The sequence below is a fragment of the Staurois parvus genome, unplaced genomic scaffold, assembly GCF_062004578.1.
Source record: "Staurois parvus isolate SC_StPar_1 unplaced genomic scaffold, SC_StPar_1.0 ptg001797l, whole genome shotgun sequence".
Classification (NCBI taxonomy): Eukaryota; Metazoa; Chordata; class Amphibia; order Anura; family Ranidae; genus Staurois; species Staurois parvus.
The window spans coordinates 42,734-63,167 of NW_028319593.1; the positions used below are offsets into that span (position 1 = coordinate 42,734).

The 20,434-nt window shown below is 48.4% G+C and overlaps 1 protein-coding gene across 4 annotated transcripts in view; it reads right to left on the reverse strand.

Moving 5' to 3' along the window:
• Nucleotides 1-384: 384 nt before the first annotated feature.
• Nucleotides 385-20,434, reverse strand: part of GPR142 (G protein-coupled receptor 142) — a 39,269-nt gene continuing 19,219 nt past the window's right edge. For all 4 annotated transcript variants that reach the window (XM_089663895.1, XM_089663893.1, XM_089663896.1 and 1 more), the window contains 2 exons: nt 17,001-17,189; nt 385-1,486 (listed from right to left, as the gene is read on the reverse strand). In XM_089663895.1, coding sequence (XP_089520021.1) covers nt 612-1,486; nt 17,001-17,139 — 1,014 coding nt within the window. In that variant the 5' untranslated portion in view covers nt 17,140-17,189 and the 3' untranslated portion in view covers nt 385-611. The remainder of the gene's footprint in view (nt 1,487-17,000; nt 17,190-20,434) is intronic.

Here is a 20,434-nt window from a genome sequence, read left to right on the forward strand (position 1 = left end):
CGTTAGCTCAGCCACGTGATGTTGGACCTGGAACGATGGTGGCATCATCCAATGGGAGTTCAATCAGCCACAGCTCAAGGAACCTCTGACAACCTCCAGAGGAACCCTGGTTGAGAATGGTTGGATTAGAGAATGGCCAAACCCCTATCCCATTGGTGTTCCACCTTAGAGATTTCCCTTCACTTCCAACATGTAGTGAGAGAAAAGCTGTCCAAAGTAAGTCCTGTCTTAGACAACTGCCACTGGAACACGTTCCTCCATTGGACGATTTTCCCTAAGTTCTTAGCAGGGGTTCCCTGAGACCTGAAATAATGTCAAGGGTTCCTCTGGGGTACAAAATAACTTGAGAAAGGCTGCTCTGATCATCATAAATGGGCACAAATGTTTCGATTTTTGATATACTTTATTTTGTTTTCATCTCAGACTTTCCATTCCTCTAACATGTATGGGTCATATTACATTTCCGAGACGTGTCTCGTATAACATTTAACGATTTCTTTAGTTATTACAGACTTCATGCACGCAAGAACGTCACATGCAATCAAAACGGAACGGTGCAATTAACAAACATGGTAGGAAACAACATCTTTCTTCATAGTATATCTCTGGACTCAAATAACTGTTGCCTGTGGGATCTCCACTGGCTTCAAGGAGTCAGAGAAGTCACTTTGGCTCTTCTTCCCTTCCACCATGCGACACGGCCTTTGCATGCCAAGGATTTCTCTCACCATGTCCCGAAACCGGCGACTCACAAAACAGTACAGGAAGAAATTGACAGCTGTGTTCAGGAGGGCCAGCATATTCCCAATGTCCAAGGCCAGGTGGACCCTCCAGTCCTTGTGGACCGAAGACACGTACATGTGAATGATGATGACGATGGTCCTGGGAGCCCAGAGAACTGCAAAAACCGTTGTGATGCTCATCAGGATGGCCGTGGTCTTGCCAATGCGGACCTTGTACCTCTTCGATTCGGATTTCCTCCTGAGCCTCAGAATGATTACCGTGTTAGTGAGGAAGAAGATGGTACATGGGATGAAATAAATGATAAAGCAGTGGACCCACTTAAGCAATCGATCCAACAATCCTGGAGCTCGAGGGTCCCTCCAAACGTCGCTCCACCAGTAGAATGGAATTCCGGTCACAAAAGACGAGAGGAAAACGGTCATAATGACTTTGCGGGTGCGTTCCGGGTAGGACAGGGAGCGATACTGCAGCGGGTGACAAAGAGCTACATATCGATCAACCGTGAGGATGACCGTGATCCAGATAGAGGCGTGATTGGATGAAAACTCAAGGACACTGACCATGTGGATGAAGGCATTGGGCACCTTGCGATGGAGGATGGCTGTCTGTAGGATGAAGCCTACAAAGATGATAAAGATCTGGGTCAGGATGTCGGAGGTAGTAAGGGCCAGGAGGTAGCAGTAGGATGACTTCTTGGTCCTGGATGCCAACTTTGAGAGGGCCACAGCTGTCAAGATGTTGACTGTTGGAAGGAAACAAAAGACCAATATACTTGTTAACATTGTTTTTACATTAAAGAGAACCTGTCAGTATAAATGACCACCTGATATCCACATAGTTGTCTCAGATCCACCAAGGTGAAAGCATGCACTCCAAGGCCCAGGAACATGCACCCTCAAAATACAAGTCAGCACTAGCAGCTGCCAAAGAACTTTATTCATCACCTGCAAGGTTAGCCTTTGCGGTGGGGTGGGGGACCCTCTGCTGGGGGGGGGGGGGGGTAAGGATTTTTCTTGCCCAGAGTTCAGCTGTAGATATGTTCATGTTTAAAATGCATGTCAAGACATCCCTCTCCACTCCCACCTACCCCCAGATTTTTGACACGTCCCTCCAGGTCTCCGAGACCACTGGATCCATTGACCCAGTCCCCAACCTATGCAGTGGTTGGTTGCTAAGACCACCGGCATTCCCTGGCCCTAGCATTCACAGCTGGATCGAAAAGGAACTTCCTCCACCCAGATCCGCACACTGCCTCCCAGCTGGATCAAAAAGGAACTTCCTCCACTCAGATCCGCACACTGCCTCCCAGCTGGATCAAAAAGGAACTTCCTCCACTCAGATCCGCACACTGCCTCCCAGCTGGATCGGAAAGGAATTTCCTCCATCCAGATCCTCACACTGCCTCCCAGCTGGATTGGAAAGGAACTTCCTCCATCCAGATCTGCACACTGCCTCCCAGCTGGATCAAAAAGGAACTTCCTCCATCCAGATCTGCACACTGCCTCCCATCTGGATCGGAAAGGAACTTCCTCCATCCAGATTTGCACACTGCCACCCAGCTGGATCGGAAAGGAACTTCCTCCATCCAGATCCTCACACTGCCACCCAGCTGGATCGGAAAGGAACTTCCTCCATCCAGATCCTCACACTGCCTCCCAGCTGGATCGGAAAGGAACTTCCTCCACTCAGATCCGCACACTGCCTCCCAGCTGGATCGGAAAGGAATTTCCTTCATCCAGATCCACACACTGCCTCCCAGCTGGATCAAAAAGGAACTTCCTCCACTCAGATCCGCACACTGCCTCCCAGCTGGATCAAAAAGGAACTTCCTCCACCCAGATCCGCAAACTGCCTCCCAGCTGGATCAAAAAGGAACTTCCTCCACCCCGATTTGCACACTGCCTCCCAGCTGGATCGGAAAGGAATTTCCTCCATCCAGATCCTCACACTGCCTCCCAGCTGGATTGGAAAGGAACTTCCTCCATCCAGATCTGCACACTGCCTCCCAGCTGGATCAAAAAGGAACTTCCTCCATCCAGATCTGCACACTGCCTCCCATCTGGATCGGAAAGGAACTTCCTCCATCCAGATTTGCACACTGCCACCCAGCTGGATCGGAAAGGAACTTCCTCCATCCAGATCCTCACACTGCCTCCCAGCTGGATCGGAAAGGAACTTCCTCCATCCAGATCCGCACACTGCCTCCCAGCTCCTACCCTCTGCCTGCCTGGTGCTAAAAGGGACTGGGGCACATTGATAGGAATAATGATGTAAGGGGGCACTCTGATGGGGGAAGTTGATGTAAGGGGGCACTCTGATGGGGGAAGTTCATGTAAGGGGGCACTCTGATGGTTGAAGTTGATGTAAGGGGGCACTCTGATGGGGGAAGTTGATGTAAGGGGGCACTCTGATGGGGGAAGTTGATGTAAGGGGGCACTCTGATGGGGGAAGTTGATGTAAGGGGGCACTCTGATGGGGGAAGTTGATGTAAGGGGGCACTCTGATGGTTGAAGTTGATGTAAGGGGGCACTCTGATGGGGGAAGTTAATGTAAGGGGCACATTGATAGGGATAATGATGTAAGGGGGCACTCTGATGGGGGAAGTTGATGTAAGGGGCACTCTGATGGGGGAAGTTGATGTAAGGGGGCACTCTGATGGTTGAAGTTGATGTAAGGGGGCACTCTGATGGGGGAAGTTGATGTAAGGGGGCACTCTGATGGTTGAAGTTGATGTAAGGGGGCACTCTGATGGGGGAAGTTGATGTAAGGGGCACATTGATAGGGATAATGATGTAAGGGGGCACTCTGATGGGGGAAGTTGATGTAAGCGGCACTCTGAAGGGGGAGGTTGATGTAAGGGGCACTCTGATGGGGGAGTGTAAGGGACCACCTGGCAGCACCTCTAGCAACCCACTGGTCAGGCCTCCCCGGAGTCTAAGTCCCGGAGCACTTGTTCACCAGAGCCCCTGATGGTGGGGATGGACTTGGAGCGCTCCGAGACCAGGTCGCGACTACCAGGTATACCCACCAGTGGTAGAGGAGTCTGCCAGAGGCTCCCGCCGGGTGAGAGTCTGATGTGAGGGGACCGGAAGATCCCAATGGGATGGATGAGCTAAAGCTAAGTCAAACAAGCTGAGTCGGTAACAGGGGGGTCGGTGCGGTACAAAGCAGCAGGCAAAGAATGGTCGGGTCACACGCCAGGTCAATAACAGGAGATCAGATCTAAAGGGGAACATCCAGGAGCGAAGTCAGACAAGCCAGAGGTCAGGACAGGGAGAAGGCAGCAAGGTCAGACTATCCGGGTAGTAGTACTCAAACACAGGTAACAGGAATCACAGAAGACCATTTGGCAACAAGTGACAGCACAGGGCGATTTAAATACCGCGCCCTGCGCTGTCATTGGTGCCAGGCGTGCGCTAGCGCACGCCAGTGCGCATGCGCGAACTTCGCCGCGGCGGGCCGGGCCCTAGCGCCCGCATCCCCGCCTGAGACGGCTTAATGCGCATGCGCCGGGACCAACGCCGTGGCGATCCCTGGCAGGGAGGTTGATGTAAGGGGCACTCTGATGGGGGAAGTTAATGTAAGGGGGCACTCTGATGGGGGAAGTTGATGTAAGGGGCACTCTGATGGGGGAAGTTGATGTAAGGGGGCACTCTGATGGGGGAAGTTGATTTAAGGGGCACTCTGATGGGGGAAGTTGATGTAAGGGGCACTCTGATGGAGAAGGTTGATGTAAGGGGCACTCTGATGGGGGAAGTTGATGTAAAGGGGCACTCTGATGGAGAAGGTTGATGTAAGGGGCACTCTGATGGAGAAGGTTGATGTAAGGGGCACTCTGATGGGGGAAGTTGATGTAAGGGGGCACTCTGATGGGGGGGGTTGATGTAAGGGGCACTCTGATGGGGGAAGTTGATGTAAGGGGCACTCTGATGGGGGAAGTTGATGTAAGGGGCACTCTGATGGGGAAGGTTGATGTAAGGGGCACTCTGATGGGGAAGGTTGATGTAAGGGGCACTCTGATGGGGGGGGGTTGATGTAAGGGGCACTCTGATGGGGGAAGTTGATGTAAGGGGCACTCTAATGGGGGAAGTTGATGTAAGGGGCACTCTGATGGGGGAAGTTGATGTAAGGGGCACTCTGATGGGGGAAGTTGATGTAAGGGGCACTCTGATGGGGAAGGTTGATGTAAGGGGCACTCTGATGGGGGGGGGTTGATGTAAGGGGCACTCTGATGGGGGAAGTTGATGTAAGGGGCACTCTGATGGGGGAAGTTGATGTAAGGGGCACTCTGATGGGGAAGGTTGATGTAAGGGGCACTCTGATGGGGAAGGTTGATGTAAGGGGCACTCTGATGGGGGGGGGTTGATGTAAGGGGCACTCTGATGGGGGAAGTTGATGTAAGGGGGCACTCTGATGGGGGAAGTTGATGTAAGGGGGCACTCTGATGGGGGAAGTTGATGTAAGGGGGCACTCTGATGGTTGAAGTTGATGTAAGGGGCACATTGATAGGGATAATGATGTAAGGGGGCACTCTGATGGGGGAAGTTGATGTAAGGGGCACATTGATAGGGATAATGATGTAAGGGGGCACTCTGATGGGGGAAGTTGATGTAAGGGGCACTCTGATGGGGGAAGTTGATGTAAGGGGCACTCTGATGGGGGAGGTTGATGTAAGGGGCACTCTGATGGGGGAGTGTAAGGGACCACCTGGCAGCACCTCTAGCAACCCACTGGTCAGGCCTCCCCGGAGTCTAAGTCCCGGAGCACTTGTTCACCAGAGCCCCTGATGGTGGGGATGGACTTGGAGCGCTCCGAGACCAGGTCGCGACTACCGGGTATACCCACCAGTGGTAGAGGAGTCTGCCAGAGGCTCCCGCCGGGTGAGAGTCTGATGTGAGGGGACCGGAAGATCCCAATGGGATGGATGAGCTAAAGCTAAGTCAAACAAGCTGAGTCGGTAACAGGGGGGTCGGTGCGGTACAAAGCAGCAGGCAAAGAATGGTCGGGTCACACGCCAGGTCAATAACAGGAGATCAGATCTAAAGGGGAACATCCAGGAGCGAAGTCAGACAAGCCAGAGGTCAGGACAGGGAGAAGGCAGCAAGGTCAGACTATCCGGGTAGTAGTACTCAAACACAGGTAACAGGAATCACAGAAGACCATTTGGCAACAAGTGACAGCACAGGGCGATTTAAATACCGCGCCCTGCGCTGTCATTGGTGCCAGGCGTGCGCTAGCGCACGCCAGTGCGCATGCGCGAACTTCGCCGCGGCGGGCCGGGCCCTAGCGCCCGCATCCCCGCCTGAGACGGCTTAATGCGCATGCGCCGGGACCAACGCCGTGGCGATCCCTGGCAGGGAGGTTGATGTAAGGGGCACTCTGATGGGGGAAGTTAATGTAAGGGGGCACTCTGATGGGGGAAGTTGATGTAAGGGGCACTCTGATGGGGGAAGTTGATGTAAGGGGGCACTCTGATGGGGGAAGTTGATTTAAGGGGCACTCTGATGGGGGAAGTTGATGTAAGGGGCACTCTGATGGAGAAGGTTGATGTAAGGGGCACTCTGATGGGGGAAGTTGATGTAAAGGGGCACTCTGATGGAGAAGGTTGATGTAAGGGGCACTCTGATGGAGAAGGTTGATGTAAGGGGCACTCTGATGGGGGAAGTTGATGTAAGGGGGCACTCTGATGGGGGGGGTTGATGTAAGGGGCACTCTGATGGGGGAAGTTGATGTAAGGGGCACTCTGATGGGGGAAGTTGATGTAAGGGGCACTCTGATGGGGAAGGTTGATGTAAGGGGCACTCTGATGGGGAAGGTTGATGTAAGGGGCACTCTGATGGGGGGGGGTTGATGTAAGGGGCACTCTGATGGGGGAAGTTGATGTAAGGGGCACTCTAATGGGGGAAGTTGATGTAAGGGGCACTCTGATGGGGGAAGTTGATGTAAGGGGCACTCTGATGGGGGAAGTTGATGTAAGGGGCACTCTGATGGGGAAGGTTGATGTAAGGGGCACTCTGATGGGGGGGGTTGATGTAAGGGGCACTCTGATGGGGGAAGTTGATGTAAGGGGCACTCTGATGGGGGAAGTTGATGTAAGGGGCACTCTGATGTATTGGGGGCTCTGATAAGAACAAAAGGTATCCTTTTTAGACTTAGAAAATGGTTGTTTGCTTTTCAGAGTGCAGCAATTACAAGGCCCAGGGGACACTGGTATTGGCTGTTTGCAGCAGGTAGGGACCCTTATAACAGCTGGAAATGACAGGCAACCAATTAGTGTAAGATGTATGTGTGTGTCCAAGCAGTAACATCGAGGACTTCTCTCCAGCTGTCCACCGCCATGTCCACAAAATGAGGAATTACTTACGGGTGTTCTGACATAGACCAGTTCTCTGCTCAGTGCTCAAAGTCACGTCTTCCTGCATTCACTATGGAGATGGGGCTATGGCACAATCTGGATGTTCCCTAAAGCAAATACACACACTGATAACCCCAGGCACGACGCTAGGTGCCCCCTAGAAGAGCAATGTATGGCCTCAGGCCAGCAGACACGTCTACCTGTCCCACATGTACCAGAATCCTCTAGCAGAAAGCACGATGGCCATCTCCGGGTTCTGAAGGTGCCTTCACACCGGCATAATGAGTGCTGTGTCTATTGTGTTAGGAAATTTGTTAGGCAATGAAGAAACCTCTTCGCCCCACTGAAGAATAATATGTAAGGAAGCACCAGCTCACTCGTACACTTTTCACCATTTTGTTTTGGCTTTCAATAATGAGCTACAGCATTTTTTTAGGAATTCACTTCCTATCTGTTCAACCAGCCTGAGTTCACAAGTTTTCACATAACTTTTTGAGAAATTGTCAAAGTACCACACATTGGCCATCTGCTCCTCAAGCTTAATTGGGTCCTCAATCTAGACTATCACATGCCTATACATTTGTGGACAGCCCAGCTACTGGTTAAGAGCCCAAAACTATGGGATGCTCTATTTTGACTTTGACTCACCCATCCTTTGACGTACACCGCAGATTGGAACAGAGCTCGGAAGTGAGTAGGGGGTGGAACCAAGGAATAGAGCTCGGAGGTGGGTAGGGGGTGGAACCAAGGAATGGAGCTCGGAGGTGGGTAGGGGGTGGAACCAAGGAACGGTGCTCTGAGGTGGGTAGGTGGTGGAACCAAGGGACGTGCTTGGAGGTGGATAGGGGGTGGAACCAAGGACCGGAGCTCAGAGGTGGGTAGGGGTTAGAACCAAGGAACGGAACTCAGAGGTGGGTAGGGGGTGGAACCAAGTAACGGTGCTCAGAGGTGGGTAGGGGGTGGAACCAAGGAATGGTGATCGGAAATGGGTAGGGGGTGGAACCAAGGAATGGTGCTCGAAGGTGGGTAGGGCGTGGAATCAAGGAACGGTGCTCGGAGGTGGGTAGGGGGTGGAACCAAGGAACGGTGCTCGGAATTGGGTAGGGGGTGGAATCAAGGAACGGTGCTCGGAGGTGGGTAGGGGGTGGAACCAAGGAATGGTGATAAGAAATGGGTAGGGGGTGGAACCAAGGGACGGTGCTCGGAGGTGGGTTGAGGGTGGAAACAAGGACCGGAGCTCAGAGGTGGGTAGGGAGTCTAACCAAGGAACGGTGCTTGGAGGTGGGTAGGGGGTGGAACCAAAGAACGGTGCTCGGCAATGGGTAGAGGGTGGAACCAAAGAACAGTGCTCGAAGGTGGGTAGGGGGTGGAACCAAGGAACGGTGCTCGGAGGTGGGTAGGGGGTTGAACCAAGGAGCGGTGCTCGGAGGTGGGTAGGGAGTGGAACCAAGGGACGGTGCTCAGAGGTGGGTAGGGGGTTGAACCAAGGAACGGTGCTCAGAGGTGGGTAGGGGGTTGAACCAAGGAACGGTGCTCAGAGATGGGTAGGGGCAAAGACAAAGTGTGAATCTTAGAGGAAGAGGAGTTCCTTCACCCATTTGCTGCAAAAAAAAATCCCTGCTCTTCACCCTTCCCCTCTCCCTATATAGCACCCTTCCTCCTCCCACATATCCTAGGGTCCCCCCCCATATCCACTTCCCTTACGTCATCATCGTTAATAAACCATCTTACTGTTCCCGTTGTCACCCTGCCCCCTGGGCACCTCCCGTGACATCCTGCTGTAGTTGTATCTTCTCATATCTGACTGATTTTCACACTTGAATCCATTATGGTCACTTTGGTTTTTACGATTCGCATTGTCGCATGTTTGTACGCGGACCGTGCGCCCAATTATGTTGGAAAACATGAAAAAAAATCTTAAATAAAGACTGCATAAAAAATATTTGTAGATTGGCCACTAGAGGGAGCCCTCAGCGGCTCCATGAGATATCTCTCTCCCTTTCTCAGCAGCTCCCATGCACATACAGTTGTGGCCAAAATTATTCAACCCCCAATGCTGTAAAGGGGTTTAGGGACTATAGTGTACATTTGGAATTGTATTCAGAATCAAATCCTACAAGGACGTTGTAACTACCCAAATGCAACTAAAATGACATCAATTGTTTATGTAATACAGTAGTAAATGGTTCTTATGTGGTTTCTTCATTGCCACAATTATTCAACCCCTTAAAGACTACCACTCTGAAGAACAGAGGTTCATACAGGTGCTTTCCATCAGGTATTGAAAACACCTGTGGATGTCACCGAGCAGCAATCAAGCATAATAAGCACCAATTAGGCAGCTTTAAAATGACTGTGATACTCAGCTCCTTCTAGACATTTACTGGTGTGGTTACAAACATGGTGAAGGCAAGAGAATGGTCCAGGAAGACAAGAGAAGAGGTGATTTCTCTTCACAGGAAGGGCAATGGCTATAAGAAGATTGCAAAGATGTTAAACATACCAAGAGACACCTTAGGAAGCATCATTCGCAAATTCAAGGCAAAGGGCACTGTTGAAACGCTACCTGGTCGTGGCAGAAAGAAGATGCTGACTTCGACTGCTGTGCGCTACCTGAAGCGTAGAGTGGAGAGAAGTCCCCGTGTGACTGCTGAGGAACTGAGAAAAGATTTGTCAGATGTGGGTACAGAAGTTTCAGCCCAGACAATAAGACGCACACTGCGTAATGAAGGCCTCCGTGCCAGAACTCCCAGGCGTACCCCCTTGCTGTCTCCAAAGAATAAGAAGAGTCGACTGCAGTATGCCAAAAGCCATGTGGACAAACCACAAAAGTTGTGGGATAGTGTTCTGTGGACTGATGAAACAAAATTAGAACTGTTTGGGCCCATGGATCAACGCTATGTTTGGAGGAGGAAGAACAAGGCCTATGATGAAAAGAACACCTTGCCTACTGTGAAGCATGGTGGAGGGTCAATCATGCTTTGGGGCTGTTTTGCTTCTGCAGGTACAGGGAAGCTTCAGCGTGTGCAAGGTACCATGAATTCTCTTCAGTACCAGGAGATATTGGATGGAAACGTGATGCAGTCCGTCACACACCTGAGGCTTGGGAGACGTTGGACCTTTCAACAGGACAATGATCCCAAGCATACCTCCAAGTCCACTAGAGCATGGTTGCAGAGGAAAGGCTGGAACATTTTGGAGTGGCCATCGCAGTCACCAGACTTAAATCCGATTGAGAACCTCTGGTGGGACTTAAAGAAAGCAGTTGCAGTGCGCAAGCCTAAGAATGTGACTGAACTGGAGGCCTTTGCCCATGAAGAATGGGCGAAGATACCCGTAGATCGCTGCAAGACACTTGTGTCAAGCTATGCTTCACGTTTAAAAGCTGTTATAACTGTAAAAGGATGCTGTACTAAGTACTAAGATTGAATGTCACTTGGGGGTTGAATAAAACTGATAATGCTGTGAGCACAGAAAAGACATTTGTGGTTATTTCATTATAACTGTTATGTTATATTTGTCTGACCTACAAGTGCCTCTTTAATGTAAATGTAAGCAAGATGACTGAATGATCAAAAGCAATGTCAAACTGGCCAAAACACTCAATTTCAGTGGGGGTTGAATAATTTTGGCCACAACTGTAGTTCCATAGTTAGTCTGGCTGAAAAAAGACAAAAGTCCATCCAGTTCAGCCATAGAAACAATACAGTATAATTAGAAATGATCGATGGAAACAAAGTGTTTTTTTGTTGCAGAATGAATTCACATTGTATCATTTTTATCATTGATGGATCGATAGGAAAAGCTGATCTGTTGCTATGAGGGGTGTCGCTATATTTTTCTGTCTTCTCTCTGATTCCTCAGGAGGGTGTATTGACCCCGCTGATCCACGGAACCGGAATGATAGGAGAGATCGTCCAGCTTGGCCTCCGGTAACTGCATTATGTGAGTGAAATGCGGCGGAAGGCCGGCGGCCTCCTGTGTGGTAAGAAGACAATGAAGCTTCGCCTCGTCCATGACCGCCCCCGTCATGTTCCGTTCTTCCCGCTCAGATAAGTGGATTGGCTCTGCCTATCGGCAAACTTCTACGACTACCGAGACGTCATCGATCGATCGGAATGAGTATAAATCCTTCCAAGAAGAAGAGTTAAGGCGAATGTAAACCCCCAGCTATCAAAAGATCGTATTCGCTCCGTGATTGGTCAGTTACATTTTGTTATTTCGCTTCAATAAGAGCAAATAAATGCCTATTGATCCCGCCAGAAGTCGCATCAGCTACTAACTTCCTGTGCTGAGCCGAGTGTTCGATCAGAATATAAATTCGTTGTTCTGCAAGCACGGACCCTTCAGGATGGAGAGTGGGGAGGGGGGGAAGGGTCCAAAAAATAAGTCACCTTTACCAGCCCCGCCTTCCTTTCTTGAATGAACACAATGAGTGATTAGTACCGATCATTCACTGTGTTCATTGACCCCCGGTTTATGTGCGGCCGTGCAGGAGGCGTTTTGCACAGGCATGAGAGCCCATTCATTTGAATGGACTCCGGTGCCCCGGGACACACAGGGAAGACGTCCCTGCACTTCTTCGAAAAACGCAGACGAAGTTCCCCGTACGGTTGAGTGTTCCAGTGCGGGCAGCGCGGCGTTACAACCCGCGTGTGCGCATTTCTATGTGCAGGATTTTCGTGCGGATCCGCAGTGGCACCACCCACACAGATGTGAAGCAGGGGTTATAAATGAAGCATAGTAAACTGCGTTGTTCTTTTTTTTTTTTGGATGGGGGGCCCCTGTTAGGTTGGCTGTATGGGGCCCCGTGATTTCTAACAGAGCCCTGACTGTATGTACCCCCCCTTTCTCATTCGCATGGGGGCAGGCCAGTATCTGGGGGACCCCTTGCTGCTGAAGAAGTATACCAGGTTCCGATAAGACCCCCCCCCATTTCTGATTCATTTGATCCTTTTGACCCCCCCCATTTGGTCCATTTCTGTAGTGCTTTTTTGCACATTTGATGCGTTTTTAAAAAATGTTCTAATTTTTTTTTCTTGTTGCTAGGCAGATTAAAACGCAAAACACAGCAAAAACGCATTACATGCTTTTCTGCAGCGTCTGCATTGAAGTCTATAGAACCAAAAATGCAACTTTTTGCGCTTAGGGCCAGTTCACACTATAGAAACGCAGTCTAGATGCATTCCAGATACGTTTGCGCATGCGCGTGTTTGACGTGTTCCGGTGCGTTTTCGATGCCTTTGATCCATTTCTGCAGTGCTTTTTTGCACATGCGTTTTAAAAAATGTTTTTCTCCTGTTGCTAGGCAGATTAAACCGCAAAATACAGCAAAAACGCACTACATGCTTTACTGCAGCGTCTCCATTGATGTCTATAGAACCAAAAATACAACATTTTGCGTTTAGGGCCGGTTCACACTGTAGAAACGCAGTCTAGATGCATTCCAGATGCGTTTCCACATGCGTGTTTTTGAAGTGTTCCGTTGCATTTTTTATGCATTCCAGTTAATTTTTTCTCCTCTTTTCCTTTAATTTAAATAGGGACATGTGTGTTCCGGTGCGTTTTTGATGCGTATTACTGCGCTCCAGTACAGTCCTGTGCAGAAAAAATACTTTCTGTGCGTTTTGGATGCAGAAAAAAAGCAACTGAAACACATGGAGTGTGAACTGGTCCTTAAAAATATGGACATGTGCATTTCTGGTGTGTTTTGTTGCGTTTCTGTGCATTTTTTATGCGTTTTACCGCGTTCCAGTACAGTTCTGTGTAGAAAAAATGCAGCCTGTTCTACTTTTTTTCTGCAACTGGAACTACAAGCGCCGATGTGAACTATGACATTGACCACTATGTCACCTACTTTCTGTGTGTTATGGATGCAGAAAAAAAGCAACTGAAACGCATGGAGTGTGAACCGGCCCTTAAAAAAGTCCCTGACCCTTTCCAAAAAACGCAGCAGGTGGAAACGCGGAGATGAGAACGCGTCCCATAGGATATCATGTTAAATGAATTGCTGTTCATTTCTGCAAAACGCAGCAGAAAACGCTTTGGTGTGAACCTAGACTAAAGGAGTCCTAATTAGCAGCAAAACACAATGGGGTTCCAACCCTCCCCCGCTCTATCCAATGTTCTAGATGGATACAGACTTAAAAACCAAAACTTTTGTCATGTAAAATCTGCGCTGGATATATTTCCGGTATACTCCCCCTTTAAGAACTTCCATTTATTTATTTTCTCCTCCCCCCCTCCTGATATGCCGTTACTCATGCGCGGGACGTTGTGCGGTTCCTGAATATTTCATGCGTGACGCTCGGGCTCATTAAGCTCTGATAAAAGGTTAAATGTCCCCCGTCGCTTCATTTATGGGGGTTAACAATGCCGCGGCCGCCGATCCGTACTTCCTGCGCAAAGTGGCAGATAATCCTCCTTGTTTATGCCGCTTGGCTCCTGAGCATTCGATAACAGAATTAGGAGTAATGTGATAATTAGCAGCTTTCCCCGCAATATCCGCCGCGCCGCCGTCAGCCCAGGTTGCCCGGGTGATGGGCCTTTCGGGTTCTTAATGGCTGACAGCACCGGGCTCTTCCGCGTTCGAACAAAATAGGTAGAAATTAAGAGATGAGCGCGTTGATCCGATGGGATCCTGAACCTGCAGGCTAAGGCCCCCCCGTAGGATCCTGAACCTGCAGGCTAGACCGCACCCCCCCCCCCGTAGGATCCTGAACCTGCAGGCTGAGGTCACACTTGTCTGCATTTTCATGCGTCTTCCTGCAATCTTTTTAATGCGGTTTTGATACATTTTCAATCTTTCCCATCGAAGGCTATGAGGCCAAAAATGTCCCACCAAGAAGAGCGCCTACCATCAGTGGTGTGTGTAGGTTTTGTTGTCCCTAGGCAACACAAAAAAATCGCCCCCCCCCCTGTAGGATCCTGAACCTGTAGGCTAGACCCCCCACTATAGGACCCTGAACCTGTAGGCTAGGAAGCCCCCCCCCCGTAGGATCCACAGGTAACACAAAAAATCAGGACCCCCCCCTCCGTAGGACCCTTAACCTGTAGGCTAGACCTCCCACTGTAGGATCCTAGGTAACACCAAAATTAAGAACCCCCCCTGTATGACCCTGAACCTGTAGGCTAGGAAGCCCCTCCCCCGTAGGATCCTTAGGCAACACAAAAAATGGAGACATCCCCCCCGTAGGATGCTGAACCTGTAAGCTAGGAAGCCCCCCCCGTAGGATCCATCAGTAACACAAAAAAATGAGACCCCCCCCCGTAGGATCCTGAACCTGTAAGCTAGGAAGCCCCCCCCGTAGCATACTGAACCTGTAGGCTAGGTCCACACTTGTCTGCATTTTCCTGCAATCTTTTTCATGCGGTTTTGATGCATTTTCAATTTTTTCCATTCAAGGCTTCGGGGCCAAAAATGTCCCACCAAGAAGAGCGCCATCAGTGGTGTGTGTAGGTTCTGTTCTGTTCTCCCTACGCAACACAAAAAAATCATTCACCACAGCCCCCCCTTCCCCCATGGAGGAAGCCTGACACCGACCAACTCCACCCCCCGTGGAGGATAGAGCCTGAGGCATTGACCAACAACGCCCCTTCCACCCCATCCGAGAGAGCCTTCCACTACCATTGCCCCCCATACACCACCTTCCCCAGAGAGAAAGACACTCATCTTCACGGCTCCGGACATCCTCAGGAACGAGAGTTAGGTTCTGCATTTATCAACCAGCCTGCAGCCTCTCTCGGATCCTACCTGGTGCCGTGTGTGCCCCTTCATCAGTCCCCTCTTCCAGGGGCCAGCACTGCCCCCCTGAAAAATGCCGCCCTAGGCAAATGCCTGGTTTGCCTTGTGGTAAATACATCCCTACCTATCATGTCTCCTCTCACACATCTCTTCTCCAGGGAGAAGAAGTTTCATGTTTGTAGCCATTCTGAGGTCCTCCAGTCCCTTTATTAGTCCCTCTGTTGGCTTTGTTGTCCTTCCCTGGGCTCTCTGCAGTTCCAGCACATCCTCCTTGAGGACTGGTAACCAGAACTGGACGGCCTACTCCAGATGTGACCAGAACTGGACGGCCTACTCCAGATGTGACCAAAACCGGACGGCCTACTCCAGATGTGACCAGAACTGGGCAGCCTACTACAGATGTGACCAGAACTGGATGGCCTACTCCAGATGTGACCAGAACTTGCCGGACTACTCCAGATGTGACCAGAACTGGGCAGCCTACTACAGATGTGACCAGAACTGGGCAGCCTACTACAGATGTGACCAGAACCGGACGGCCTACTCCAGATGTGTCCAAAACTGGACAGCCTACTCCAGATGTGACCAGAACCGGATGGCCTACTCCAGATGTGACCAGAACCGGATGGCCTACTCCAGATGTGACCGGAGTTTTAGAAGGTGCCAGGATTATGGTTTTATCTCTGGAGTATTCCCCTTTGTTGTACATGCTGATAGTCTGCTGGCCTTGCTTGGCATTGCATGCTTTCGCTCGGTCTGTCATTTACTAGGACCCCCAGATCATTTTCCATCCTGGATTCCCCCAATGGCTCTCCTCCTAGCAAGTTTTCATTTGGGGGGTCCAAGCGTCCCCTTCATCAGGGCCTGTCTGGCAACAATGTGAACAAACCAGAACTGAGCTGGACCTCCTACATGGAAGAAAAATATATTTGAAATATCTTTTAAAAATATTCTTCCCAAATATATTGACATATATTTGAAATACTACAATTTTGGCTGTACTCAATATATTTCAAAATATATTTCCACAAATATATATATATACTGTATGTTGAAATGCGTTTTTATTACAAAATATATGAAACATATAAAAAAAAAATATATATATATATATATATATACACACACACTGTATGTTGAAATGCATTTTTATTACAAAATGTATGAAAAATATTTTTAAAAGTAAATTTTCAAATATACTGTATGCATGTCTGTAAAAATACAATTCACATATAAAAATCTACATTTTTGGAATGCATTTATGAATATTTGTAAAAATGACTTTTTTATATGTTAAAAAAAAATCTAAAGAATATATTTTAAAAAAATAAAAAAAATATTTATATGTTTTTAAAATATATTCTTCAGATTTTTTTTAACATATAAAAAAAGTAATTTTAACATATATTTTTACATATATTTGTAAATGCATTCCAAAAATGTAGATTTGTATTTTTACAGACATGCATATAGTATATTTGAAAATGTATTTTTAAAAATATTTTTCAAAAATTTTGTAATAAAAGTGCATTTCAACATACAGTGTGTATATATATATATATATATATATATATATTTATTGAAATATGTTGAATATGGCCAAAATTGTAGAATTTCAAATATATGTCAATATATTTGGGAAGAATATTTGTAAAATATATTTTAAATATATTTTTCTTCCATGTGGGCTATCATATGTATGAATTACAAGCACATACCTCAGGGTTAGTTAGGGTCGTCGTTTGGCCCAACAAACTACCAAAGTACCATTGTCGGTCCAGTTCAATTCTGGTTTGTTCACATTTTTTGCACGCTCAAGCCCTGATGAAGGGGACGCTTGGTCCCCCGAAACGCGTTGGCTACTTCCTGATCTTCTGCCTGACTGATGCTACTGGACAATTCCTGGTCCAGTATATTCTGTTACATTGTATCTGTAAGCCTAGTTACATATTGTGTTACATTGTGTTGTCTGTTGCTGACTTGACTAAATTGTGCTTGTTGTTTCCTACATCGGAGTTATGTTTAGGATCCAATCCAGAACAAGGCGAACGTGACAAAGATTGATGACAGTCGACCAATCCAGTCATTTTTTGGGTCAATTATTTATTTTTTTTCTTTTTATATTACACCTTTTATTATTTTAGTCCTAAGACGTACCTGGTAAGCCAAGCCCTAGAAGGATGCTGTAATAAATCACCGGGATGTAACCCAACACACATGGAGAGGGGTCCGTGTGTCCTTCTTCCCCCTCGGCCCCCAGAGGCGGAGTGTCGCTGGCGTTCTGTAGAGGGATCATTGTCAGCCGACATCAGTGCAGTGGAGAGAGAAGAGGATCTTGAAGTATATCTAAACAAAACAAAAAAAAAGTGGTTAAAAAAGTGGTACTTTTTGTGTACAATTGGGGAGATTTCCCTTCACTTCCTGCTGTGTAGACAAGATAGGAAGTGAGGAAAAATCTCTGAAAATTTAGACAAAGCCTCCTTTAGACAGCAACTAGCATTGGGGGTCCAAGCGCCTCCTTCAGACAACAACTAGCATTGGGGGTCCAAGCGCCTCCTTCAGACATCAACTAGTATTGGGGGTCCAAGCGCCTCCTTCAGACAACAACTAGCATTGGGGGTCCAAGCGCCTCCTTCAGACAACTAGCATTAGGGGTCCAAGCGCCTCCTTCAGACATCAACTAGTATTGGGGGTCCAAGCGCCTCCTTCTGACAACAACTAGCATTGGGGGTCCAAGCACCTCCTTCAGACAACTAGCATTGGGGGTCCAAGTACCTCCTTCAGACAACAACTAGTATTTGGGGTCCAAGCGCCTCCTTCAGACAACAACTACCATTGGGGGTCCAAGCGCCTCCTTCAGACAACAACTACCATTGAGGGTCCAAGCACCTCCTTCAAACAACTAGCATTGGGGGTCCAAGCTCCTCCTTCATCAGGGCATGACTGGCAGCAATATGAACAAACCGTAATTAAGCCATAGGAAGATATTCCCTCTATTCGTTACAAGTTTACCTTTCTTTCAGCTCCGGTGACATTGGTCACCATACGAGGACAAATCGGGTGAAACTCCTTAGTGGAGATACAGACAGCTATAAATACCTGGCAGAGATGCTAACCCCTCCCTACTCCATCCAAAACTAAAACCAAGGTTTAGGCTTTAGATATATATATATTTTAAGACCAAAATCTGAACCTCTAAAAATATGTGGAGTAATAATGTTGCCTCGCCACTCTCTGGAGCAACCTTTCTCAACCAGGCTTCTGTGGAACAAGAGTTCCTCCAAAGGTTGCTAGCGGTTCCTTGTGTTAGGAAATTTCTGCCTCTCAGAGGAGTTACCACTGACACCATTGACCATTTATTTTAGCTAGCGTTAAGTGTAAGAAGGCACTTTTCCATTGACCATCAATGTAGGTGGGCATTAATCCACTGACCACCATGTGAGGAAACACTACATCATCTTCCCTGGTTCCAGTCACCACTCTCTGAGGTAGCCTTTCTCAATTAGGGTTCCTCCAAAGGTTGTAGGGGTTTCTTGATCATTAAATAGTTTCTGCCTATCTGAGGAGTAACCACTGACATCAATATAGGAGGGTCCTTCTCCACCCACCACCAATTTAGGAGGGTCCTTCTCTACCTACCACCAATATAAGAGGGTCCTTCTCAACCCACCACCAATATAAGAGGGTCATTTACCACCCACCACCAATATAAGAGGGTCCCTAACCATATAAGAGGGTCCATCACCACCCACCATCTATATAGGAGGGTCCTTCTCTACCCACCACCAATATAAGAGGGTCCTTCACCATATAAGAGGGTCCTTCACCACCCACCATTTCTATGGAAGGGTTCTTCACCCACCACCAATATAAGAGGGTCCTTCACCCACCACCAATATAAGAGGGTCCTTCTCCGCCCCCCCCACAAATATAGGAGGGTCCTTCTCTACCTACCACCAATATAAGGGGATCCTTCTCTACCCACCATCAATATAAAAGGGTCTTTCACCACCCATCACCAATATAAGAGGGCCCTTTACCACCACCACTAATATAAGAGGGTCCTTCTCCACCCACCACTAATATAAAAGGGTCCTTCTCCACCCACCACCAATATAGGAGGATCCTTCTCTACCTACCACCAATATAAGAGGGTCCTTCACCACCCACCATCTATACAGGAGGGTCCTTCTCCACCTATCACCAATATAAGAGGGTTCTTCACCCACCACCAATATAGGAGGATCCTTCTCTACCCACCACCAATATAAGAGGGTTCTTTACCATATAAGAGGGTCCTTCACCACCCACCATCTATATAGGAGGGTCCTTCTCCACCTATCACCAATATAAGAGGGTTCTTCGCCCACCACCAATATAAGAGGGTCCTTCACCATATAACAGGGTCCCTCACCGCCCACCATCTATACAGGAGGGTCCTTCTCCACCTATCACCAATATAGGAGGATCCTTCTCCACCCACCACTAATATAAGAGGGTTCTTTACCACCCACCACCAATATAAGAGGGTCCTTCACCATATAAGAGGGTCCTTCACCACCCACCATCTATATAGGAGGGTCCTTCTCCACCTATCACCAATATAAGAGGGTTCTTCGCCCACCACCAATATAAGAGGGTCCTTCACCATATAACAGGGTCCCTCACCGCCCACCATCTATACAGGAGGGTCCTTCTCCACCTATCACCAATATAGGAGGATCCTTCTCCACCCACCACTAATATAAGAGGGTTCTTTACCACCCACCACCAATATAAGAGGATCCTTCAACATATAAAAGGGTCCTTCACCACCCACCATCTATACAGGAGGGTCCTTCTCCACCTATCACCAATATAAGAGGGTTCTTCACCCACCACCAATATAAGAGGGTCCTTCACCATATAACAGGGTCCTTCACCACCCACCATCTATACAGGAGGGTCCTTCTCCACCTATCACCCATATAGGAGGATCCTTCTCCACCCACCACTAATATAAGAGGGTTCTTTACCACCCACCACCAATATAAGAGGATCTTTCACCATATAAGAGGGTCCTTCACCACCCACCATCTATATAGGAGGGTCCTTCTCTACCTACCACCAATGTAAGATGGTTCTTCACCCACCACCAATATAAGAGGGTCCTTCACCATATAACAGGGTCCTTCACCACCCACCATCTATACAGGAGGGTCCTTCTCCACCTATCACCAATATAAGATGGTTCTTCACCCACCACCAATATAAGAGGGTCCTTCACCATATAACAGGGTCCTTCACCACCCACCATCTATACAGGAGGGTCCTTCACCACCCACCATCTACAGTTGCAAGAAAAAGTATGTGAACCCCTTGGGATTACGTGAAGTTTTGCATGAATTGGGCATAAAATGTGCTCTGAACGTCATCTAAGTCACAACAATAGAAGAACACAGTTTGCTGAACATAATACTACACAAACATTAGATGTTGCCATGGTTTAATTGCACATAACATGTAAACATTCACAGCGCAGGGAGGAAAAAGTATGTGAGGCCCTAGCTTAATGACTTCTCCCAGAGCTAATTGGAGCCATGAGTGAGCCA